This window comes from Bos javanicus, chromosome 3, assembly GCF_032452875.1.
Source record: "Bos javanicus breed banteng chromosome 3, ARS-OSU_banteng_1.0, whole genome shotgun sequence".
NCBI lineage: Eukaryota > Metazoa > Chordata > Mammalia > Artiodactyla > Bovidae > Bos > Bos javanicus.
This window is the reverse complement of record NC_083870.1, coordinates 20195995-20222679: the sequence shown is the minus strand read 5'-3', so window position 1 is coordinate 20222679 and position 26685 is coordinate 20195995. Positions and strand designations below refer to the sequence as shown.

Below are 26685 nucleotides of genomic sequence, written 5' to 3'. Positions count from 1 at the left end.
AAGAGTTGGACACGACTGAGCGCCTAAACAACTAAATTTCATCTCCACACGATTTGGCAGTGACCTAATTAAAACACAGAACCAACTAGATTTCTTCTTTGCAGTCACCTCCATGGTTCCCATGCCTGCCTGCAAATCATATCCTTCTGTCTGCCTTTCTGGCCTGGGCTCCAGTCCCTCCCCAGGACTCACTTGATACTGTATTGCAAAATCAGCAGATTCCACATTGCCTCACCCTTCTCTTAGTGTTGGTCCTGCTACCAAAATGCCCTTTTGCACCTTTCTAGAAAAATCTCGTTTCTCCTTCGGAATTTGCTCCATGAAACCTTTCCTGATTACTTTCTTTTGGGGTGTGCCGTGTGGCTTGTGAGATCCTAATTCCCTAACCAGGGACTGAACCAGGCCAGGTAGTAGAAGCGTTTCCTGATCACTCTTCTCGCCATCCCATTGCAGGCACTGGAATTCTGCCTCCACTCTCAGAAGCTGTGTGATTTGGCCAAGTTACTGATTTAGTTTTCTCACTTGTATAATGGCAATACTATCTACTTCGTAGAACTGTTATGAGAATTAAATGAGATGACGTAAATTAAGGACTTAACAATGGGCTAGATGCTACTATTAAATACTTGTCCCTATTCCTCTATGTAGCTAAACTTCTGCTGCAAGTTTAACGCTGCGGCATGATTTCCTCACGTGTAGTTTCCCCACCAGAGTGGCATCTCCTTGCAACTTGTTTAGTCTCTAAGTGGTGTCTGACTCTTTTGCAACCCCATGGACTGTGGCCTGCCAGGGTCCTCTGTCCATAGGATTTCCCAGGCAAGAATCCTGGAGTGGGTTTCCATTTCCTACTCCAGGGGCATATTATAGGCACTTATCAACTAATAATTGAACTAGATTCTTTAATACTACCCATCTTTTAAAGCCCAGTTCAATTTCCATTTCTTCTACTAATATTTACCTCATGATTCCAGCCCTTTGAATTTTCCCTTCTCAGAATTCCTTTACCACTATCTTGCATTATATGTAGAAGTGCTATCTCAGTGAGGCTTCAAGTTCTTCCAGGACAGACACCATCTCTTACACTGTTATCTGCCCAATAACTGCTAGTATTTCCAACTGCAAAGAGTCAAAAACTGCTAGTATTTCCCCAAAGTCAGACTTCATCAATTCCTTGTGAATTAAAAAATCACTGCCCAAGCATGGGGGGCCTTATCTTTTTAAGTAAGTCACCCATCTCTAAGGAAATTCAGCCAACTCATCTCCTGACCCTCCTCTTAGTTCACAGGAATTCTGCTTAGAACTACAGTAATCTGGACACCTTCCGGTGGCCCAGTGGTTAAGACTGTGCGCTTCTACCACAGGGGGCATGGGCTTGATCCTTGGTCAGGAAATTAAGATCCCATATGCTTTGTGGGATCTTATTACATTAATTTGCTTTTACTTGCATGCCACTGTCATACTTCAGCTTCCAAGGGAAGAGATCTTTCCTTTGCTTGTTGACTTCCCTCAAGGTCCAGTAGAGGGCACTGTACACATAAGGGCTGCTAGTGTGGGTGTGGCTGGCAGACCAACAGTAGATATCTTCAATGGCAATCCTCCCAGCTATTTTCCTTTTGCCTGTGTTTTCCATGCTCAGGCCACATCAGCTTAAAATAAATGTGGTTGGACAATAATAATTGTGACTTCATCCCTGCCACCCTGCATATCAGACGGCTCAACTGAGAGACTTGTCAACACAATTATCACTCAACCATGCTGGAGGAGTGGCAGAACCCTTGAATCCACTCTTTGGAATAAAGATAAAACACTAAGCTAAAATAATGGGCAAGAACAGCTTTTTGAAGCACTGCAGAATCGGGCTTCCTGACTGCCTAGCCCTGTCATATGAGTAAAGGAAAAGGAAAGGCAGGTTTTAAACTGGAACAGAAACAGCAATGACTATTTCTGGGCACCCCAGGATTCCTAAGGCCACAGCTTAAACCTAAGGACCAGGAAAGCCAAGAGTAATGGAAAAAGCATGTAAAAGCCTAAAAGTTAAGAGATGTTAACTCAAGGTCTTCAGTAAACTAGCACTGCCGTAAATAACTTATTTCTATGTCAACGTCCCTTCTCTTTATATTAAATGGAACTTGACGCTTCTGCATTTGGAGGCTTGCTGGGCTCACTGCCCAGCTGTTGCCACTTGGCAAACATAAAAGTAGGGACAATGTGCTCAAAAAGAAGTCATGGGACTGGCTTAAGGGGAGTAAGACTCAGAAACCCCATCATAATAAACACTCCTAGCTTTACAGACACACATCCATCTCCTAGCTTTAAGATGTAAGTTTATACTACTGAAGTATATGAACTTTTTCATGTATTTTCTTCCAGTTAGATAAGAAACCCCATTAAAGGTGGGGCATGCCTTTCTTTAATGTATCTACAAACCACCTAGCTCAGTGTCTAGCATGCTGTTCAGAAAGGCTGATGGTTAGGAGGCATCGCAGTCCCCTGACTAAATTAGGAGAGAGCAAGTCAGCTTCCTGAGAAGCTGAAAACTTATTTGGAAAGTTTCTGATTAAGAAGAGAGAATGAATCACATGCTGAGAACATTCCTTCTCTAGTTTAGAAGTACTCCACCCTCTCAACGTGATAGAAATTTCTCTAGAACATCTATTGTCTCCGGGATTCTGTCTTCCTTGACGCATGCTCATTTGAGAAGATAACTATGGTAAAATCTCCTAATCATAAAATCTCCTTAGGCAAATGGGCAAGTTTCCATCTTCACACATGGTAGATTGGTGTGAGTGTGACAGAAGAAAAGTGTGAGTCTGTTTCTCCTTTGGCAACACTTCTTTTGTATATTACACTCACAGATAGTTTTAAACCCTTTTCAGTGGCAGGATTCCAGCGATGGTTAGCACATCATGAGGAAAGAAGTGACTCTGCCTCCTGCTGGCCACTAGCAGAAAGGCTGATCACTAGTGGTTACAATTCTCCAGAGACACAGGAACTTGAGAAGAAAAGAAGACTGAAAGGGAAAACAGAGTGGCTTCCTTTCATGCTTAGCCTGGAGTAATCTTCAGGTGTGAATAAACCCTTCAGATCAAATACCGCAAACCCCTCATTTTGTGATGAGGAAGATTCATCTTTGCATTAGCTATAGAAGTCCTGGTCTATATGCCAATGTCCCTGCACTCTCTCCCTAAATGATGGAAATGGAGAACCCAGACACATCCCATCCGAAGGGCCCCTGTTCCTTAGAGGCTCAGAACCCCACACCAGCTTCTCCTGACTGGTGTCTTCAGTCTTATTGTTTTCCCTTTTGCCAAACCCCAATAAAACACACCAACTGCTGCAGAGAATTTCTGGGTTGGTTTGTTGTTTTTTTTGTTTTCCGTGGATCTTCTTGTTTGTTTTTTATTTCAAATACTGAAAAAGTCCCCTGGGCTCTGCGGTGCTCCCCACACTCATCCCCTTTCTCCCACACTCACTGCCCTTCTTCCCACAGCAAATCTACTTCAAAGACAGCACTTTTCTCCCCACCCAAATAATTAACATTCAGTTCTTAGCTTTTTCTGCAGAACCAGAGGAGTCATCCGCATCTTTCATATTTAGACAGTTTCTTTTATCTGACATCAGGTCCCCAGTCATATCCAAGCTAGCAAGGCACTCTTCTACACAGCTCAGTTAGAACCCCTCACCTTCAGTCCACTTCACTCCCCCACCCCACCCCACCCCCACCCCACACCAGCTACAAGGTCAAGGAGGAGGATAGTTAGGAATGTTTTTGTTATCAACTCTAAGTCCTAATTCATAACCCCTCACATCTCCCACTCCACCCTCTCAACCCCCCACCCCACCCAACCCCCAGGATTTCACTGTGATGTCTCCCAACAATTACTTGGAAAAAAAAGAAAAAACAAAAAAGAGTCAAGGTCTTGGTGCTTGGCCCAAGGGGCTCCATGCGCTGGGACACCGACGGGCAGGGGCTTCTGCCTCTCCAGCCCGCACCCGAGCCACCTCCTGACCCCTGGCTGCAAAAGCAGGGAGGGGCAGGAGCCAGCACAGGACCCAGGGGGCAGCGTCTCAGGATCTGGCGGAGCCCCGGGCAGCATCATTCGACTTGGCCACTGCGGACGAACACAGAAGAAGAGAAAGAAAACACTGTCAAGTAGTAAGGGAAAAAAACCCTAAGTTCCACCCCAGTCTCTACCCCATCATTCTTCCACACTTATCAATCATTGGGGATACATGGCACATCTCTTAATCCTATTCAGAGAGTTGTCCTTTTTTTTTTTTTTTTTAAAGAAGAGGAACATTTCGGTCTTCGCCTAGTTACAAAACTGTTCTCTGTGTTTTTGGAGATATCCAAGAAAACAAAGAAAAATATTCTTTAGACAAGATAAAAATAACGAGGTTTTCAGAGCAGGCTCAGTTTCAGGGGCATGGCCAGAGCCACTTGCCACAGTGGAGATGGACGGACTGGGGTTGGGGGCACAGAGTGATGAGGTGGCAGCTGCATGGAGGCCAGGGCCAGACAACACACGTGTTGTTTTGAATGGACTTAATATTCTAGGTTTAATCAAAGCAAACTGAATTTCAAATGACCCTTTTCTGCCACGGAAGCTATGCACTTCATGCTGTGGGAGCAGGTGGCATCTACAAAAAGTAGCTTGTTTCTTTGTTTCCTTAGCTTTGAAGATGACTGGGTGGAAAGAGAGACCAATAGTCTTTCTGATTTCCCTATTTCTTCTATTCCTTCCTAAAACTGAGACTCACTGTGACTTCAGTCTTGAGGATTCACACTGACTGATAGAGAGAGCAGCTCAGACAGAAAAGAGTACAAAATTCGAAAAGATTGGAGATGAAGAAAACGTACAAAATTATATATATATTTATATATATAATAACATGACATATCTATGTACAACATGTCTGGGACGGTTGAGGAAACTATACAAGGATATTCGGCATTTTCCCCTTCCCACATGGACTTTAGACTAAGGAAGACAGCATGAGGAAATGAAGCAAGAAACACAAAAATTATATACAATTACAAGTGACAGTCAAGGAGTTGCCCTAGGGGCCAGGGAATCACGGCATCCTGCTCTCTCCTTCCTTCCTCACCAACTTTTTCCTATCCAATCTGAATGACGGCCTGAAAAGTGAATGGCTGGTCAGGAAAGACGTGTAGACACACCCCAACGCCCCACGTGTGCATCAGCAAGTTCATCAGTTCTCACTGAGCCAGATGTGTGGCATATCAGAACTGGTGGGCTGAGAGGTCAAGAGAGGACTAAAGACAGACTCTTCCTCTCTTGAATTGCTAGCTCTCACTTGGCCCTCTCTGTCCTAACGAGCAGACTGCATTCAGTGTGGTTCAGGCCAAGCTAGTGATAATCAGATAGATGATGCTGGCCACCCGCAGCCCCTCTTTCCTCCACCTGGTTCATGATCAGCGTTGCTACCTCTCAGAGGACAGGAGCTGAGCTCCAGGAAGGCAGAGATTTCTCAGTGCTCCTTCTATTTCTCCCTAACCGCCTTCCCCAGCTTTCACCAAGGTGAATCATCTCCTGAGAACCTGCTGCTCCAGCCCCACAGCAGCACTAAGCCCCGGAGCGACCGTTCTTCCCTTTTCTTCCTGTCTCCCTAACAATACACCTGGCAGCTGAGAACATCTGAAATGTAGGACTCCACATGAGCATGACTGAGCGTGTTTCTTCAGGCCCACAGCCTGGCTCCCAGAGCAGCCTTTTAGCAGCCAAGGCCCAGACTGTAGGAAAGAAGTGAGAGCAGAGGCAAGAGCCTTCATGGCTAGCTTCTTAGAATTTTTTTTTCTTGACCCTCAAGACCAATGACACTAATGAGGTCCTCCTGCCTGAATTTATAATCCCTAAATCTCAACTTCTCTCCTCATGCGGTCTTCAATGACTTCTCCTCTGTAGTCTCATCTATGGTCCTTCCTCACTTGTGGTTTTACAATGAATAGCACAGAATTCTTCAGGATGTTAGAATCAGAATCAATCCGATTTACATTTGGATCTATATTACAGATGAAGAAGTAGAAATCCAGAGAGGTGAAGTGACTCAACCAAAGCTACCGGTCAGTTCTGTCTAGAATTGAATGGAAACAGAACCCAGATATCCTGACTGCTAACCCTGTGTTCTTTCCACTATCCCATGATACTTTCAAAAAGCAACATGCTGGAAGAGAGAGAGAAGGTGCCCATTTTACATGAATAATATCTTCCAGGGAAAATTGTAAAAGACACAGAATAAAGAAGGTTAGGTGGGCATTATAGTTTTAGGCAAGCACATCAGTTTTTCTTTTTGAGGATTTGCTAAACCTGCCATAATGAAAACAAGAAAGCAATAGCAGCCCAAAGGACAAAACACTTAAAGCACAGAAAACAGATCTCATTCAGTCTATCTTTCCCAATCGTATCAGGTTAGCCTCGGGATGTTAAACCTGTCATATTATTCCCAAGGCTTAGCCTCCCCTATTTTGGGACACATTCTCTTCCAAAAGGAGAAATGACATCTCCCCAGTTTCTCATACAAATGAAAAAGAAAGTCTGCAGCATTATCCAATCCTAGGCTCCTATTTCTGAGCCCCTACTTGGGCCACATGAGGGTGTGGAAATCTCAGTTTATCCAAAGCAGTGAACTCAGAGCCTCTCTTTAGCCCATGTTACAGTCTCAGCAGCCCCCAGAAGCAGCATAGTCATTTCTGGCGAGCAAGCTGAGAAGAGACAGCTAGGTGCCCATGTCCCTGCCTAAGATATAGAAAAGTCCAGTGAGTGAGAAGGGGGGCAGAGGGGGCCCAGGTTACCCCGCAAGCTTGCTGGTGACGAGCGAGGACTTTCTCTGGGGCAGATCCTGGGGGGTGGGGATGTGGTCACCGGTCACCAGGTTCTTGTCTGGTCCTGCACTGGGCAGCTGCTTATTCTTCATCTTGGCTTTGGCCATGTTGTAGTCTCCTGAGTCAAAGTACTTTTGCTAAGAGACAAGAGGGAGGTTTAGGTGAGTGAGGAGCTCTGGTCTTCCTCAAAAGCAAGGAGACTCAGGTCCACTATAAACCCTATAAACCTGCATCCACACTCAGATCTTTCAAGTCTTCTTTGATTACCTCATGTGTACACAGCTTAGTATTAACTATATTTAATTATGCTTTCTCCCCAGTGTCTTCTGACTTTCACATTTGTAAGGAGTTTCCCAGCTAGGGTATATATTTTTGGAGTTAAGAGATAGCTCCTATAGCCTTTTGTAGCCCCATGAGTCCACGATACTTCAACCATATTGCTGACTTTAATCCCAAAGGTTTATAAAGGACCTATTAGTCTCCAATGGGCTTGGTGCTGGGGAAACAGAAATGAATAAGATACATAAAGGGTCAACCTAGGGCTATCAGTAGGAGATCAACCTCAAGCTAACAACCTCAAAATGAGAAATTATTCTCTCAGACTATGAATAGAAACTGGGCTTGTCTCTGAGGATAATGTACTTTCCTCTGACTCCAACCACTCCCACACATGTTCCATGGCTTGTGACAGCCTGCCTACGCCTGTCTTGCTTACAGCAAGGTAAAGTGCAAATCAGCACCACATCATCATCTGTGACTAAGACTCAGTAACTGGGATTCTCCACAGGGATCTGTTTCCCTCTCCATTTCATCCGTGTAGAGAAATACACTCCAGGTTAATGACTGACAACCCCTCAGTCAGCTTTAGGTACCTCTGAGGACTGAGGAACCCAAAGAGGAGCTAGAAGGCTATGAAGGTAAGACTCTCCCTTGGGAGAAGGACCACTTGTAGGACAGATTTCTGGGCCTTTCTTCTGAAATGATGCACCTCAAAATTTAGCTCTAATCCTACATCTGCAGTCCTAAAACTCCCACCATCCAAACAGGCAAATATCTGGAGGCTGTCAGCATTCCAGACTCTGACATCCTTCCCTCAGTCTCCCAAGGCCAGTCCTAAATGCCCCTCCATTAAGCTTTAGTATCCTGAGGGAAATCAGAAAATAACTGATACCCTTAGGAACTTACAGTATTTGCCTTGGGTTTTTTTTTTTTTTTAACAAGTTTCTAATTTTTCTTTACTACTGCCCAACAACAAAACGTTCATATCAGTGCTCAGCAGAACTTCCACAGATCTCATCCCTAAGGCCCCTCTGGTTCCAAAGTAAGAGGGTAAAAGATTGTGCTCCATACCCCTTTCTGGAGTCTCTTCATGAGGAAGTCGGAGCCTCCAGGCTTTTGTCCTAGGCTTGGATATTTGGCTTTTAGCTTTGCCTCCTCAGCTCTCTCAGGGAGAATACCTTCTTTCTCTTGGGTGTCCTAGAGGAAACAAATGGGGCCAGTAAAATTAAACACTGAGAAGCAACTGCTTCTAATATCTGCTAACTTTTACACTATTACCTTTTCCTGGAGATCTACCCATTTGTAAACATGCTATTCACACTCTTAAATAAAACCAGACCTTTGTTCAAATCCCTAAAGCTCAAGATGACTGTATTGTGAAAAAAAAAGCTGTTTGTCACACTACACCCAGGGAACCACCCCAGTGACCTGTGAGTACTGGGTTAAAGGTAATGCCGAAGAACAATACTTTAATCAAAGAGCAAGCAGTAGCTCACTTAGAACAGAAGCTAGGAAAGACAGAAAAGAGCTAGCAGGGATTCTGGTGATGCAAGATTAGTAGGGAGATCTCTAGCTGTCTGTAAAACACAGTACAGGTCAAATGGGAAATCGAAAGGGATAACTGCTGTGATGTTCCCTCCTAAGCTAGGCTTTTGATAATCTATGGAGGCTAGCTCTGTGGCCTTCTCCAGAAAGCTCCACCTTAGCAATGGTCAGCACTGGACAGCAATAAGGGACAGCATTGTTTCCATAAACATTGTAGTAGGAAGGTGACAGGTAAACAGAGATTAATCTCAGGAAAATTAAGATACAGTGGGTTCACTAGTATTTACCCACCAGCTCTGTCAAAAAATCAACACCTTCCCTAGTGATGGAGGTTTGGGAAACATGCCAAGAGCCCAATTAACTTGCAGGGTCTCTTACTGTTGTTGTTACTCTGCTTCCCTTTTTGTGGGCCCTGCTACCCTTTTCTTTAATGACTTTTAAAGAATGGACATGAAGCCAATTTGTGGTTCTTTTTAGTGGAATTGCATTCCTTTGCTTTGAAAACCTGGCCGAGATATAACCCAGGGGTATTTCATGAACCCGAGTACATTACTAAATGTTATAAATTAAATACAAAACACCTAAAGAAGTTGGCATGTTTTCATCACAGAATCGCGGGTGAAATAAGTCCCCACTACCTTAAAAGTAGGGGGGAAATATGGTGGCGTCTTTCTTTTCACGACTCTCTAGGGGTCTTTCCTAGGTTTAACCTCCATTATTCTGTTTGAAACTCTAGCCCTCTTCAATTTGTAAGGTCCTCTTTGAAGGTGGGCAACAGACCATCTACAGCGATCAAAAGGTCTCTTTGAGAAAGTTGCCGTCTTAAATTAGCCATGATAATAATTACTCTTCTCCCTTCCCCCGGTGCTGATCCCTTTTTAAACGTCTGTATCTTGACCAGTATCTTTCTGAGGATATAGAATGCAGGACCCAGCCTAGCTGTTCGTTCATTTTACCCCTACTAACCAATAACATACATCTCATCCCGAGACCACCAACCCCCTTTCATTCACCCACTCTTTCCAAACACCCGCCCCGCGCTCAGGTTCGGCCAATTACAGCACAGCTTCAATACGTCTAGCAGTAGGTCTACTGACCAATCAGGAAGGGTACTACAATGATTGACAATCCAGCCAACTAACCAGAGCCAAAGCAGCAGGCCATGTTGAAACTCACCCTGCATGACGCAAGACGTGGCCAACCCCTGCAGAGCCCGAGACCATGGCGACCAATCCGCACTGGTGGGAGACCGCCTCCCGCCCCATCACAATCGCCCCCAACTCGCCCACCGCACCCCCTCCATTTCACCTGCTTCTCCTCGCCGGTCTCTTCCGTAGGGTTCTCCTCTTCTTGTTTCTGGGACATGGTGGGACCGGGACTGTGGAGTGTGGGGGACCCGGGAGGTCAACCGGAGAAGGGAAGGGGGAGGGGAAACGGGACAACCAGCGCTGCTCCTTCAGCTCCTGTCACTAGGATTGCTCAGTCAAAATGGCGGCCCTTGCCTGTGACGTTGTGACCGCCCCTTCCTATGGGAGCCAATGGGAGCGGGGTGGATAGGGCAATGACGTAACGATCTACCAATAGTTGCTGGCTAAATGTGGGTTCTATGGAGGCGACGGGCAAGCTGGAACGCCAATATGGGAAGAGAGTGACTCACAAGGACCAATTGTATGCACGTGGGAGAGGTTAAGGGGTGGTGCTGGTAGCTTTGGCATTTTTGCTCCTTTCGTGGGGGTCAGACTTTCTGCCGCCCTACCTCGTCGCCCCCAGGGGACTTTCCTGAGCTTCGAATTGGAGAGCGAAAGGATGGAAACCTTTTATTTCCAGGTGAAGAGGATTAAGCTTCGCGTAGTGTTAGCAGAAAATTATCAATCTCCAGAAAATAATATGGAGGTCAGAGTGGACTTTAAAGTGGTCCTCCTCACTCTTCCAGTGTGTTATTTAGGGTGTGGAATGGAAAGACTGAATGGTCTAGCAGAATATGGTCTAGCAGAATATGGATGGCCATCCCATGGAGACTGAGCTCCTTGAAACAGCACAGGTCTAGGTACATGGTAAACATTGCGTAAATACTCGCGAACATATTGAGTGTTTGAAGATGGTACTGTTTTAGTTTTACAAGGAATATATATGTAGTAAGGCAGTCTTTGCCATAGAGGGTTTTCACAGTATGCCAGGTGTACCCAAATCCTCAAGATTAAAAGAGACTCATCTTCCTAGAGTGTTAGTTAAAAAACGTCATTTTTATATTAAAACAGTCTAATACACTGAAAATTTGATATTAAATTTTAATTTTCCAGGGAACCTATTGTGACAGATAGCCTTAGGGCTGTCTGTTCATTTTTCTGTATAATTAGGTACATTTCTAGTGGGAAAATCTGAGAAACTTAGAATACACAGATTATTATACAAGGCAAAATCTTGTCAGCTTGAAATTAAAGTGTTAATAAAGTGATAAAGGGGTTCAAAGGAAAGTTCATATTCAGCAAATGGCAACCCACTCCAGTATTCTTGCCTGGAGAATCCCATGGACAGAGGAGCCTGGCAGGTTACATACAATCCATGGGGTTGCAAGAGTTGGACAGGACTCAGCAACCAAGCACCCCTCCCCAACGCCCCCCCCTCCCACTGCCACCCCCGCTGCTCCGCAAGAAAAGAAGACTTAATAATGGAGGTGTGTATTTGAAATCAGCTTTAATTTTGCCAGGTAAAGGTGATGGAAGGGTATTCTAGCTGATGGGGTCAGTATGAAAGCTAGAAAAATAGAACTGAGTTGAGAACATGGAGGACTTGAGTGTCAGGATAAGAAACTAGTGGATAATTTAGTTATCTAGGAGAGACATTTAAGGGTTTTAGGCCAGAGAGTGGCAGACCAGAATTGTTCTTAAGGAAGATTAACCTAGTAGTAATGAATAAAAAATCATTTAGAATTCCAAACAGAAAGATACTAGAGGGGGACAATCTAGCTGGGAGTCCTCTGCAATACTCTGGTTGGGAAGTAATTAGGATTTACTCTACAAACGAGGTAGTTTAGAATAGAAAACAGTGATTCTAATTGAGAAAGTCTGTGGCAATGAAATCTACTAGATTAGCAGCAAACTGAATATAGGGAATTGGCAGGCCATGTGCCTCAAGGTGACTATTTGTAGAAACAAATTCAAGGAAAGGAATCAATTTGGAAATGAAATTTGGAAGTAGATAGAAAATAAGGTGTTCAATTTTGAAAACACTGACTTTTTCAAAGCCAGTGAGCCATTTGGTAGAGATATCCAGGCAATGAAGTCTTCAGTTCAGTCGCTCAGTTGTGTCCGACTCTTTGCAACCCCATGAATCGCAGCACGCCAGGCCTCCCTGTCCATCACCAACTCCCAGAGTTCACTCAGACTGACATCCGTCGAGTCAGTGATGCCATCCAGCCATCTCATCCTCTGTCGTCCCCTTCTCCTGCCCCCAATCCCTCCCAGCGTCAGAGTCTTTTCCAATGAGTCAACTCTTCACATGAGGTGGCCAAAGTACTGGAGTTTCAGCTTTAGCAACATTCCCTCCAAAGAAATCCCAGGGCTGATCTCCTTCAGAATGGACTGGTTGGATCTCCTTGCAGTCCAAGGGACTCTCAAGAGTCTTCTCCAACACCACAGTTCAAAACCAGCAATTCTTCGGCGCTCAGCCTTCTTCACAGTTCAACTCTCACATCCATACATGACCACAGGAAAAACCATAGCCTTTGACTAAACAAACCTTTGTTGGCAAAGTAATGTCTCTGCTTTTGAATATGCTATTTAGGTTGGTCATAACTTTTCTTCCAAGGAGTAAGCGTCTTTTAATTTCATGGCTGCAGTCACCATCTGCAGTGATTTTGGAGCCCCAAAAATAAAGTCTGACACTGTTTCCACTGTTTCCCCATCTATTTCCCATGAAGTGATGGGACCAGATGCCATGATCTTCGTTTTCTGAATGTTGAGCTTTAAGCCAACTTTTTCACTCTGCACTTTCACTTTCATCAAGAGGCTTTTGAGTTCCTCTTCACTTTCTGCCATAAGGGTGGTGTCATCTGCATATCTGAGGTTATTGATATTTCTCCCAGCAATCTTGATTCCAGCTTGTGTTTCTTCCAGTCCAGTGTTTCTCATGATGTACTCTGCATAGAAGTTAAATAAGCAGGGTGACAATATACAGCCTTGACGTACTCCTTTTCCTATTTGGAACCAGTCTGTTGTTCCATGTCCAGTTCTAACTGTTGTTTCCTGACCTGCATACAGATTTCTCAAGAGGCAGATCAGGTGGTCTGGTATTCCCATCTCTTTCAGATTTTCCACAGTTTATTGTGATCCACACAGTCAAAGGCTTTGGCATAGTCAATAAAACAGAAATAGATGCTTTTCTGGAACTCTCTTGCTTTTTCCATGATCCAGCGGATGTTGGCAATTTGATCTCTGGTTCCTCTGCCTTTTCTAAAACCAGCCTGAACATCAGGAAGTTCATGGTTCACGTATTGCTGAAGCCTGGCTTGGAGAATTTTGAGCATTACTTTACTAGCATGTGAGATGAGTGCAATTGTGTGGTAGTTTGAGCATTCTTTAGCATTGCCTTTCTTTGGGATTGGAATGAAAACTGACCTTTTCCAGTCCTGTGGCCACTGCTGAGTTTTCCAAATTTGCTGGCATCTTGAGTGCAGCACTTTCACAGCATCATCTTTCAGGATTTGAAATAGCTCAACTGGAATTCCATCACCTCCACTAGCTTTGTTCATAGTGATGCTTTCTAAGGCCCACTTGACTTCACATTCCAGGATGTCTGCCTCTAGGTGAGTGATCACACCATCGTGATTATCTGGGTCATGAAGATCTTTTTTGTACAGTTCTTCTGTATATTCTTGCCACCTCTTCTTAATATCTTCTGCTTCTGTTAGGTTCATACCATTTCTGTCCTTTATTGAGCCCATCTTTGCATGAAATGTCCCCTTGGTATCTCTAATTTTCTTGAAGAGATCTCTAGTCTTTCCCATTCTGTTGTTTTCCTCTATTTCTTTGCATTGATCACTGAGGAAGGCTTTCTTATCTCTTCTTGCTATTCTTTGGAACTCTGCATTCAGATGCTTTATCTTTCCTTTTCTCCTTTGCTTTTCGCTTCTCTTCTTTTCACAGCTATTTGTAAGGCCTCCCCAGACAGCCGTTTTGCATTTTTGCATTTCTTTTCCATGGGGATGGTCTTGATCCCTGTCTCCTGTACAATGTCACGGACCTCATTCCATAGTTCATCAGGCACTCTTATCTATCAGATCTAGGCCCTTAAATCTATTTCTCACTTCCACTGTATAATCATAAGGGATTTGATTTAGGTCATACCTGAATGGTCTAGTGGTTTTCCCTACTTTCTTCAATTTCAGTCTGAGTTTGGCAATAAGGAGTTCATGATCTGAGCCACAGTCAGCTTCTGGTCTTGTTTTTGTTGACTGTATAGAGCTTCTCCATCTTTGGCTGCAAAGAATATAATCAATCTGATTTCGGTGTTGACCATCTGGTGATGTCCATGTGTAGAGTCTTCTCTTGTGTTGTTGGAAGAGGGTGTTTGCTATGACCAGTGCATTTTCTTGGCAAACTCCATACCTGAAATTTTAGCGTTATAGGACATATAGATCTGGAGTTTGGGATAAATGTAGAAGCCAAATATGAATAAAATTTGGACTTCTTCACATAAATATGGGTTTCCCAGGTGGTGCTGGTGGTAAAGAACCGACCTGCCAGTGCAGGAGATGTAAGAGATGCAGGTTTGAGCCTTGGGTTGGGAAGATCCCCTGGAAAAGGGCATGGCAACCCACTTGAGTATTCTTGCCTGGAGAATCCCACGGACAGAGAAGCCTGGTGGCCTACAGTCCATGGGCTCACAAAGAATTGGTCATGACTGAAGCGACATATCATACATGCACAAAAATATAAGTGAAGTTGTGGGATAAGATGGGATCATTGAAAAAAGTAGAAAAGAGGCCCTGGAACAGAAACTGAGGAAAAGTTGGCAAGGGCCACAGATACAAATGATCAGAGTGGTAAGGAGGAGAACCAAGAGAGAATCCCTTGAACAGTGTGAAAAGAGAGAAGGCACAGAGAAGTTAAAGTCGGAGGGGATGGAAGCTAGTTGCGCTGTGCTCAGCCACATCCGACTCTTTGCGACTCTTGTAGCCGGACAGCCTTCTCTGCCCATGGGATTTTCCAGGCAAGAATACTGGAGTGGGTTGCCATGGCCTCCTCCAGAGGATCTCCCCCACCCAGGGATCAAACTCGTGTCTTATTGGCAGGCAGGTTCTTTACCACTAGCGTCACCTGGGAAGCCCAAGGGAACTTTATAAAACTACAGGGCTGATTTCCTCAGCCCTCTTTCACCCCAATTGAATCAGCATCTCTGGACTTGGATCTCGAAGTCCGTATTTAAAAAAAAAAAAAAAAAGACTTAAGGAGAGGCTGCAAATAAGGCTGATTTGGAACCCCTGTGGAATGGGAAGACATGAGGGAGGCTGTTCTGGTTGCTGGGGTCCCTGAAAGACTTGCAAGTCATGCTGAAGTGTTGAGGTTTCATGAAGATAAAAAGGGAATGTCTGATTTAAGCAGGGAAATGCTATTGTTAGATTTGGGATTCAGAAAGAGGTAACTATGGAGATTGAACTGAAGTGGAGAGGAAGACTCTAGGGTTGTGGTAATCCAGGCAAGACTTGAGAGGCCTGATCAAAGGCAGGGCCGTGTGAATGGAGAGGAGCTGAAGAGACAAATGATATTGGATGTGGGAAGTGAAGGTGAGGAGAGAACTAAGGATGAATTCCAAATTCCTGAGTAGAGGATAGTGCCATTTACAGAGAAGCAAATACAGGGAGAAGAGCACATTGGAGGGGGGAAGTGAGGAGAGAAGAGAACCTGAATTACTTGTTTATTCCTAGTCTTTTGGTCTTTTTTCTTATTTATGTCTGAATTTTTCAAGGGAAGATCTAACTCTTTTCAGCATATGAGAGATGAGATATACTGGAATAACACTGTAAAATTTGTCAGTGCTTAAGCAAGATTGTATCGAAGAATGGCCATTATAGAAAGTGAAACGACAGAAATATCTGGGTTTAATACATATGCCAATAGTACGCTCCAGTGGGCCAGACTCAGAATACCAGGGAATTAATTAAGCTCAATCCTTTCTTGGGTTGGCTGCCCAAGAAACCCAACCATGATACTCTTCCCAGGCCTGCCTGCTCCTTTGCCCTGAGATGTTTGAGCCGAGATCTGAATAAGGTGGGGAGCAAGCTAAGCAGCTACCCTGGGGGAGAACGGGTCCAGGCACAGAGGGAATAAGTAGATGCAAAGCTCCCGAAGCAGGACTGTATTTATAGTGTATCTGAGAAACAGCAAGACGGTCAGGGTAGCTAGAGATAGAGTAAAAGAGGAGATGTAGGCAAGGCAATGGCACCCCACTCCAGTACTCTTGCCTGGAAAATCCCATGGACGGAGGAGCCTGGAAGGCTGCAGTCCATGGGGTCCCAAAGAGTTGGACACAACTGAGCGACTTCACTTTCACTTTTCACCTTCATGCATTGGAGAAGGAAATGGCAACCCACTCCAGTGTTCTTGACTGGAGAATCCCAGGGACAGGGGAGCCTGGTGGGCTGCCGTCTATGGGATTGCACAGAGTCGGACATGACTGAAGCAACTTAGCAGCAGCAGGCAAGGAGCAGATTGCTTTTGGTGGTTTGGATTTTATTGTGTGATGGGCAGCCATTAGATGGTGCTGAGCAGGGGCGGAACACAAGTTGATACAAGTATTAAATGGATAACTCTGGCTGCTCTGTGGGGAACAGGAGTGGAAGCGGCAGCAGGATACCAATTAGGCTTTTATAACAGCTGCAGAGGAAAGATGGCAGTGGTTGGGACTAGGAGGTGGTAACTACAGAGAAGGTTGAAAATAGCTGGACGTGGAATTTTGAAGGTACAACCAACAGAATTTGCTGTTATGAGAATACAGGATGACTTCAAAGCTTCTGGCCTGAGTAGCTAGGTGCATGATGGCACCATTTAGTAATATGGGGACATCCGCAAGTAGGAAGTTTAAGAGAAGAAATAGAGATTTTGTTTTGGACACATTATACTCTATAAAGACATCAACTAAAATGTGATATTTCTTTTTTTTCTAAAAGAGTTTGGTTCTTAAAAAAATACCCACTTTTATTTATCTTTTGACACAGTGGTGAGGGGAACACAATTTTATTTTATTTTTTTGGCCGCACTGTGCAGCATGCAGAACTTACCCAACCAGGGGTAGAACCCGTGTTCCCTGCAGTGGAAGCACAGAGTCTTAACCACTGGAGCACTGGGGAAGTCCTAAAATGTGGTATTTCTATACAGTGGAATATTATTTGGCAATGAAAATAAATGAAGCACTGATACATACTACAACATGGGGGAGTGGGGAGTGTCTCGCTCAGTCATGTCCAACTCTCATGCGACCCCATGGACTCTAGCCCTCCAGGCTCCTCTGTCCATGGGATTCTCCAGGCAAGAATACTGGAGTGGGTTGCCATTTCCTTCTCCAACTACAACATGGATGAACCTTAAAAACATTATGCAAAGTGAAAGCAGCAGTCACAAAAGACACATATTATGTGTTTCCACTTATTGGCAAATCTGTAGAGACTGGAAGTACATTAGTGTTTACCTAGGACTGGCGGAAATAGGGAATAACTGCTAATGGGTATGGGTAATGATGTGTTCTAAAGTTGTTGTGATAGCACAATGCTGTGAATATACTAACAACCCATCAAACTACTCACTTTAAATGGGCATATTGTATGGTATGTACATTTTATCAAAAAAATGTTATGTAGTTATCAAAATATGTTGTTATCAAAACATTATGAAAATATTTTAGTAAAAATTTAACCTGCTAAAAATACAAGGAAAATTAAGTGGTCAAGGGTGCTAATCTTTCTCTTTTAACCACAGGAAACCTGGCTATTCAGACTGTTTATGTCAACACACGATAACCAATGTAGGACAGTTTGCTAATTGCAGGCGAATAGCTCCCCCCACCCCCCACAAATAGCTTCTTGATTGCTGGGTTCCTATAAGTCATTCTTGGTGTGTGTGTGAAGGATTGGATTTTTTTAACTTTCATGTACACTGCCACCAGTTTTCCAAAGTATAGAAAATCTGATCTTTAAGAATCTGATACAAGCTGTGTTTCTCTCTCTCCAAAGTGCATGTATGCACAAGTGCATGCATGCAAAAATATTGTACATATTTTCAGGGTATAGAGACCCTCTGAAGCCTACAAAGAAGTCCAGTTTCTATTAGTTAAAACATTGTCACAAGAATTAACAGTGGCCTTCATTTATTCAATGCGGGAGACCCGGGTTCGATCCCTGGGTGGGGAAGATCCCCTGCAGAACGAAATGGCAACCCACTCCAGTACTCTTGCCTGGAAAATCCCATGAACGGAGGAGCCTGGTATACTACAGCCCATGGAGTTGCAAAGAGTGGGACACGACTGAGCGACTTCACTTTTCATTTATTCAGATTTGTGTTCAACCCAGTCATGTGCCCCAATTTATGACTTGACAATATAAGAGCTCTGTAGTATGGCTGGTGGGAGCATAAATTAGTATAACCATACTTTGGAAAACTGTTGGCCCTATGTACTAAAGCTAAATGTAATTCAAACGCTATGGCCCAGCAATTCCACTCCTAGGTGATATATCCAGCTGAAGTGAATCCTCATATTCACCAAAACATGTGTTCATAGCAGCTCTATTTATAATCACTCTATATCCCCTGGAGGAGGGCATGGCAACCCATTCCAGTATTTTTGCCTGGAGAATCTCCATGGACAGGGGAGCCTGGTGGGCTACAGTCCATGGGGTCACAAAGAGTCAGACATGACTGAGTGACTAAGCACAGCATAGAACAACCCAAAATATTCAAAGTAAAATAGATAACAGTCACAAAAAATACATACTATATGATTTCATTTATATAATGTTCAAAGGCAAAACCAGTCTATTGTATTAAAAGGATCATGGTTACCTTTAGAGAGGGATATAGTGATTGGGAGAGGGTATGAAGGGGGCTTTTTGGGAGATGATAATGTTTTGTTTCTTGACTGGGGTGCTGGTTACATGAGAATGCTCACTATTGATTATTGAGTTGTATATTTTTGTTTATCTTGATTTATGTACTTTTCTCTTGTTAATTTCATAAAACATTTAAAAAGGTATCTAATGTGAAGAGTAAGATGGAATCTAGAAGCAAAAGGCTGAATTGTCATCTAATTTTTAACACAGGATCATGTTAAAATGAAAAGTATTTGTTCAGGCTTTTAAATATTCATAATGTTTAGAATATGATCAACTACTGTTACCTTCTCTAGTCTTCCCCTCTTTGATCATGAACATCTCTTCCTCCCTGCTCTCAAAGGGAAAGAAATTCAATCAATATAAATTAATTTATCTAAGTTTAGATAACTAAAATTTCTAGCCTCACCTAGCAGTTCAAAAAACCTGGGGTGACACAGCCGGGAGGGGAACTTTTAAAAAAAATATTATTAAGGCTAACCCACAAGTATTTTGAGGTATTATATTAATATCATGGCTTTAAATGTCCAGAAATCTTTGGGAAGTACTCATCTCTCGATTGGAAGTGGGATCTCAACATCTCTGAAATGTGAGAAAAACGTTGGCTTTGAATTTCCCCCCATCAAATCAGGAGAATGATATACATCTACTGCTACTGCTGCTGCTAAGTCACTTCAGTCGTGTCCGACTCTGTGCGACCCCACAGACGGCAGCCCACCAGGCTCCCCCGTCCCTGGGATTCTCCAGGCAAGAACACTGGAGTGGGTTGCCATTTCCTTCTCCAATGCAGGAAAGTGAAAAGTGAAAGTGAAGTCGCTCAGTCGTGTCCGACTCGAAGCAACCCCATGGACTGCAGCCCACCAGGCTCCTCCGTCCATGGGAGTTTCCAGGCAGGAGTACTGGAGTGGGGTGCCATCGCCTTCTCCGATACATCTACTAGGCTTGCTTATGTGGCAGATGTTTGGGGATTTGGTCAAGAAGCCCTTCTGAAGGGGGAGAAGCCTCTTGATTCCTAGCCGAGTTTCTAAATTAAGTTTAGATAAAATACTCTTTTATACTTGGGGAAGTTCATGTAGGTTGAGAAAAACAAAGTGGTGGGCAGATTATTGAAATTCAGGGGAAAAAGTCTACACAAAAGCATGTCTATTTGAAGAGTTCTTATGGAGTACTTGCTCCCTACCTTCCACCCTAGTGGAATCTACTTTTTTACAATCTGAAACGTAAAGAAAAACTAATGGCAGTGAATTGGACTGCTAGAAAAAGATTTCTGCCAGGAAGTGACCCTTGGTTTTCTGACTTGCATTCTGTGAGAATTTTATTGCTTTCTGGGAGGGATGGCTCCGTTTCTCACATCAGTAAGAAGTCATGTCTCTTTCCAAATTATATGAACACCTGGAACTCACTGAGGATAAAAGGAAGACAGACCAGGGCCTTGAGAAGAACTGGGGATGCAAAACAAAGATTCATGCCCGCATGTAATAGGTAATAGAAAAATATTAAAAAATCCATTCTACCTAAGTTATTTCATCATTAAAGCAATGATTATTTTAAAATTAATATTGTTATTCTTTTAGGGAGTAAAATGTTTTTAGAAATTATGAATATATATGTATTTTAGCTGTATGGAAAATGGGAGGAACAAATTTTAAAAAATCTTTCAATTAAAATTCTTCATAGTTTTGTTAAAATTTGATATCAGAAAACATTCATGCAAGAAGAGAGTAGAGTGAAATATTTGAAGTGTTGTAAAACAAAAACAAAAAATAAAACCACCCATGAATCTGGAATTCTATAACCAGTAAAATCCTTCTGAAGTGAAGGATGAAGACTTTCTCAGACAAAAACTGGGGAATTTATGTCCAGCACACTTGACCTGTAAGAAGTGTTAAGCTATTAAGGGAGAAGAATGATGTATCAGAAATTTTTACATAAGAAATCATCAGAGAAGAAATAAATGAGGGTAAACAAAAATACTTTGCTAGTTTCAAAAACTTTTCTTTAGTCTACAATTTGAATATAATCTCTTAGAATGATCTCTTTTGGAAATATATATGAGAAGCACACAATTCATGAAATTCTAGCATGTAACAAATCATTTCGTACATTTTTTAAAAAGTTCCTTTATTCTTGGCTGTGCAGGGTCTTTGCACAGGTTTTTCTCTAGTTGCGGGGCATGGGCTTCTCACTGCAGCGGCTTCTCTTGTTGCAGAGCGTGGGTTCTAGGGTGTGTGGGCTTCCGCAGTTGCAGTTCCCAGGTTCGAGAGCACAGGCTCATAGTTGCGGCCCATGGGCTTAGTTTCTCCTTGGCATGTGGGATCTGGACCAGGGACTGAACCCATGTCTCCTGCATTGGCAGGTGGATCTTTACCACTGAGCCACCAGGGAAGCCCTATTTTGTACATTTTGTGTTTTGTTTCTTATATTTTGTTTTCCTAGCCCAGAATAGCCTCAGCTGTTCCTTCTCAACCTGAGAAGATTCTTCAAGACTGAGTTTAAATGGAGGAAGGAGAGAGTAGTGGTTTAAAGCATGTGTTTGAATTCAACCGCTGCATGGTGTCCTTAGGCAAGCCTCACTACCTCTGAATTTTCTTTAAAAATAACCTTCTACGGTTTTTTAGAATTCTGAGGAATAAATGAGAAAATATATGAAGTGGTTAACATAGTAAAAGTACTCAATACATGAAAGCCACTAGAGTAAATAAATATAACTCCTGTAAGTTTTTCCTAATGTTCCCAGGAAGAATGCTACTCCTTTGTGCTTCTAAAAATTAAGTTTTTACTTCTACTTGAGCATTTTTCACAGAGTACCTCATTTGCCCACTTAAACGTGAGTGGTTGGGAGCTGAGATTGTGTCCTTTGTAACACCTGTGCACTGCTAAGTCACTTCAGTCATGTCTGACTCTATGCGACCCCATAGACGGCAGCCCACCAGGCTCCCCCGTCCCTGGGATTCTCCAGGCAAGAACACTGGAGTGGGTTGCCATTTCCTTTTCCAATGCATGAAAGTGAAAAGTGAAAGTGAAGTCGCTCAGTTGTGTCCAACTCTTTGGGACCCCATGGACTGCAGCCTACCAGGCTCCTCCGTCCATGGGATTTTCCAGGCAAGAGTACTAGAGTGGGGTGCCATTGCCTTCTCCACAGCTAGTCAAGTCTGAGCTGCAATGAAGACCCAGCACAGCCAAATAAACTAAAAATAAAGAGTGTTCTCAAACTTTAACATTTAAGTTTTTAGAGACTATGTTTTAAATGCAGCTTCCTAAGCCCTCAACTCCAGTGACTGATTTACTAGGAACCCCTATTTTGGCAAAGTATTTACACCCACAAAAGTTACTTTGATGCACCATATTTTGATAAACATTGTTATACTTTGTTTTTATACTTTCTCTGAAATAAAAATAGCAAGGAAGTAGACAATTATAGTAAATACATTTCATGTTGTCCCTTATGCTGTGTGCCAAGTTGCTTCGGTCATGTCTGATTCTTTGTGACCCTGTGGACTGCAGCCTGCCAGGCTCCTCTGTCCATAGCATTCTCTAGGCAAGAATACTGGATTGGATCGCCATGCCCTCCTGCAGGAGATCTTCCCAACTTAGGGATCGAACCCGAGTCTCTTATGTCTCCTGCATTGGCAGGTGGATTCTTTACCACTGGCGCCACCTGGGAAGCCCCCCTTATGCTGTAGACATTACAAGGTCAATTATCTTTCTTTTCACATGTTGTAAACTCAAGATTGCCAGGAGAAATATCAATAACCTCGGATATGCAGATGACATCACCCTTATGGCAGAAAGTGAAGAGGAACTAAAAAGCCTCTTGATGAAAGTGAAAGTGGAGAGTGAAAAAGTTGGCTTAAAGCTCAACATTCAGAAAACGAAGATCATGGCATCTGGTCCCATCACTTCATGGGAAATAGATGGGGAAACAGTGGAAACAGTGTCAGACTTTATTTTTGGGGCTCCAAAATCACTGCAGATGGTGACTGCAGCCATGAAATTAAAAGACGCTTACTCCTTGGAAGGAAAGTTATGACCAACCTAGATAGCGTATTCAAAAGCAGAGACATTACCTTGCTAACAAAGGTTCGTCTAGTCAAGGCTATGGTTTTTTCCTGTGGTCATGTATGGATGTGAGAGTTGAACTGTGAAGAAGGCTGAGCGCCGAAGAATTGATGCTTTTGAACTGTGGTGTTGGAGAAGACTCTTGAGAGTCCCTTGGACTGCAAGGAGATCCAACCAGTCCATTCTGAAGGAGATCAGCCCTGGGATTTCTTTGGAGGGAATGATGCTAAAGCTGAAACTCCAGTACTTTGGCTACCTCATGCAAAGAGTTGACTCATTGGAAAAGACTCTGATGCTGGGAGGGATTGAGGGCAGGAGGAGAAGGGGACGACAGAGGATGAGATGGCTGGATGGTATCACTGACTCGATGGACGTGAGTCTGAGTGAAACCCGGGAGCTGGTGATGGACAGGGAGGCTTGGCGTGCTGCGATTCATGGGGTCGCAAAGAGTCGGACACGACTGAGCGACTGAACTGAACTGAACTGAAACTCTGTTATAGTTAGGTTTGTTACCTACACTTGGAACTTAAGACTTTCAGCTCTTCAGTGAGTTCAGGTGTCACTTGCAAGTAGTTATTAATAGACTAGAATATACTCATTCTCTTCCTGGTAATAATGATGTAATTGGGTAACTGATTTTGCTTGAGATGGAGACACTATTCTTCAGACTTTACATTAGCTGGTGTTTGGGTTAGATTTAATGTGCCCTGCCGTCCAGTATGTGTGTATATATATATGTAAAACTAATATTTGTGTATTCCTAATTTTCCACAAGGGAGTCCAGGTAGCTCAGTGGTAAAGAATCTGCCTGCCAATGCAGGAGACGCAGGTTCAATCCCTGGATCAGGAAGATCTCCTGGAAGAAGAAATGGGAACCCGCTCTAGTATCCTTGCCTGGGAAATTCCATGAACAGAGGAGCTTGCGGGCTACAGTCCATGGGCTCACAAAGAGTCAGACATGACCCAGCAACTGAGCATGCATACACAGTTTTCCACACAGAATGAAACAGAGGCTGGTATCCTAGGGTAAGCGGGGAGTGTTACTGGCCTTGTATGAAAGGTTATTTCAAGTTAAAATAACTTTAGTTGTAAAACTGCACAGAGAGACCAGGGAGCCAATAATTGATCTTTATTACACAGAAATGTGAAGGCCATATGCATTAAATGGTGTTTTGCAGTGAACATTATGCAGATTCAAACTGAAGACATCCTCATCTTAATGAGATACAATATAAAAATAAACACTGACCAAGAGTTGCCAGAAGGAACTCAATTTCCACTCTCCCAATCAAGCTGAAACTCTCCACAGGAAAACCTGGTTTAAATTCATGCCAAACTGTTCAAATGGAAAGAAAAACTAGGTCAGGTAGACACATCCACGGACTGGATTTTATAGTTTTAGGGAGCCAGACTGAAGCTCTTCTCAGCTTCACATTTTTTAGGAATTTGTTTCATTTAAACTTTTTATCTTTAGTCACCTAAGTGATAACCTAAAGTGAAAAAAAGTTAAGTGAGTTGGGGAATTTTGTGGGGCTAGACAATTTTAGAGGAGGGAAAGTTACAATCTTTCATTTAATTACTTCGGATCAGGAAAATTTGATATCAGGTCTGGGTCATCTGTATTAGCCCTTTGATAGACTGTTTCTCTGTAGTGGTCAAGAGGCAAGATCCATTCAAGTATCAGCATTAAATGCTTGACATTAGCACAGTTTGGTGCCTGTCCTCTTTATATTCCCAAATGCTGGACTTATATAGGATGCTTTTAACATCAAATTGCCCTTCTGAATACGATTTTTCTCAATAAGCTTCTCTTTGCATTTACTACTGACTTAAAAAATGTTTTAAAGAATGAGTTAGACAAAGGATTGTGTTGAGACAAGACTAATGACTAGGAGGGCATCTGTGGATTAAATACAGATAAAACTACTTCCAGGACCTTTAAACACACACAGAATAGGTGGCACGAGTGGTAAAGAACCTGCCTGCCAATGCAGGAGACTAAGAGACGCGGGTTCCATTCCTGGGTTGGAAAGATTCCCTGGAGGAGGGCATGGCAACCCACTCCAGTATTCTTGTCTGGAGAATCCCATGGACAGAGGAACCTGGCAGGCTACAGCCCATAGGGTCACAAAGAATTGGACACGATTGAAGTGATTGAGCACGCACACCCATCAATTTATGTAGGAAGCCAAAACAGGGAACAAGATCTAGAGTTTACATATATTGTCTGGACTCAGGATGGTGCTATTCAGCAATTGAAATTTACAACTCCCTAAATTCAATCAGAGTAGAGACACTTAAAGTAGCCTGGAGGAATCCAGATAGTCATATGCTAAAGAGTGGAAATTCTGATGCCACTTTCCTTCTTTGCAAATTGTATTGGTGACTGCATAAAAGAGGTGGTTAAGAGATGCATTTTTTTTTTTTAATTTAGATTTCTGTTCTAATGAATGATGGAGTAGGACAATGCTGAGAGAGAGTAGAGAATATATTTATGGTTCTAGGACTGTGAGAACCAGGTAATCACATTTGGAATAGTCTCATTAATTTAGAAAAGGAAAGATGAGAAAATCAGTAGTGGAACATACATTTATATCTCAGAGACCATCTGCTCCAAAAATCAGTTTTATTTCCACTGCCCCTTATTCAAAGAGATGGTTACTTCAATAAGCTACATTACTTAGCAGAGCCTGAGAGATAGGCTGAAAACATATATTTAAGACAGAAAACAAATTTTAAAAAATGAGATAAATGGTTTGCTCTACATCTCACTCACATTCTATGGCTAGAGAAATCCAAATCTCACTGAAATATTCCTGATAATCCAAAAGCACACTGGATGGAAGTGAGCCAAGAAATGAGAGAAAATGTTTACCGGGTGAGTGCTGGTTCACCCAATTTATTCACCTCTGGAGTCGAAGTATAGGGAGATATAAAGCCTGCTTATAAGAGACAAGGTCTATGGAGAAGCCCTGAAGTTGCTTTCCCCAAATAACAAATTTGATTCAAGAGGGAAAAAAAAATGATGGAAAACATCTCATCACACAAAACTCGGTGATGGTGTCTCTGATAGTCACTGGCCAGCAATGGAAAAGGAGAAACCCAACAGCTGCTACGATTTATTGAAGGCTGCCAGCACAGCCCAGATCATCTCCGTGGCGCTGTGCTTTGTCCCCTCTACCTCAGGGTCCAGCTCTACTAGGTCCTTGGCTCGATTCATTGCCATATCATACTTGTCATCTGTCAGAGAGGAGAAGACATTCTCTAGCACGTCGGAGGAGTGGGCTAGCACCAGCAGTGCTAGTGTTCGCTTGTCCATACGCTGAGGGTCATTTACCCACCGCTCTAGGACACTATCTTGAAGTTTTTTCACTAGTCGTTGCTTCTCTGTTGTATTGGTCACTGGGTGAGTAGTCATGTCAAATAGGAGGAAATTCTGCTTCTCAGTGGTTAGAATACCCTTCTCTACTAGGTTCTTTGCAATTCTCTCTCTTACATTTCTCAGCTGGTACTGTAATTTGAAAGGGTTCCAGGTCTCACCTATGGGAAAAATAAATAGAATGCTTGAACAAGACTATAAACCAATTAGATTTCAGAAGACATCTATAGAATATTCTACCCTATAACAGTAGAATGCACATACTTCTCAAGTGCATATGAAACATTTTCCATGATACATCATATGTTAGGCCATAAAACAAGCTTTAATAAATTTAAAAGAATTGAAAACATACAAAGTATGCTATTCAATCACAGTGGAATTATAAATTGATAACAGAAGGACATTTGGGAAATTAAAAAGATATGTGGAAATTTAAAGACACACTCTGAAATAACCAATGAGTCAAAGAAGAAATTA

The 26685-nt window shown here is 42.9% G+C and overlaps 2 protein-coding genes across 3 annotated transcripts in view; both read right to left on the bottom strand.

Annotated features, from left to right (window-relative positions):
• Positions 1-3344: 3344 nt before the first annotated feature.
• ENSA (endosulfine alpha) lies at positions 3345-10188 on the bottom strand. 2 transcript variants are annotated; one of them, XM_061407868.1, is made up of 4 exons: positions 9977-10181; positions 8195-8320; positions 6815-6981; positions 3345-4112 (listed from the first exon to the last, which is right to left on the bottom strand). In XM_061407868.1, exons 1-4 carry the CDS (start codon positions 10031-10033, stop codon positions 4097-4099), a joined length of 366 nt encoding a protein of 121 aa, XP_061263852.1. In that variant the 5' UTR covers positions 10034-10181; the 3' UTR covers positions 3345-4096. The 2 variants fall into 2 exon arrangements, with proteins under 2 accessions (XP_061263852.1, XP_061263864.1); XM_061407880.1 differs by lacking the exon at positions 8195-8320 and having other exon boundaries at positions 9977-10188.
• Positions 10189-23940: 13752 nt separating this feature from the next.
• GOLPH3L (golgi phosphoprotein 3 like) overlaps positions 23941-26685 on the bottom strand; it is a 47937-nt gene continuing 45192 nt past the window's right edge. The window contains exon 5 of the mRNA XM_061407840.1: positions 23941-26366. Coding sequence (XP_061263824.1) covers positions 25939-26366 — 428 coding nt within the window. The 3' untranslated portion in view covers positions 23941-25938. The remainder of the gene's footprint in view (positions 26367-26685) is intronic.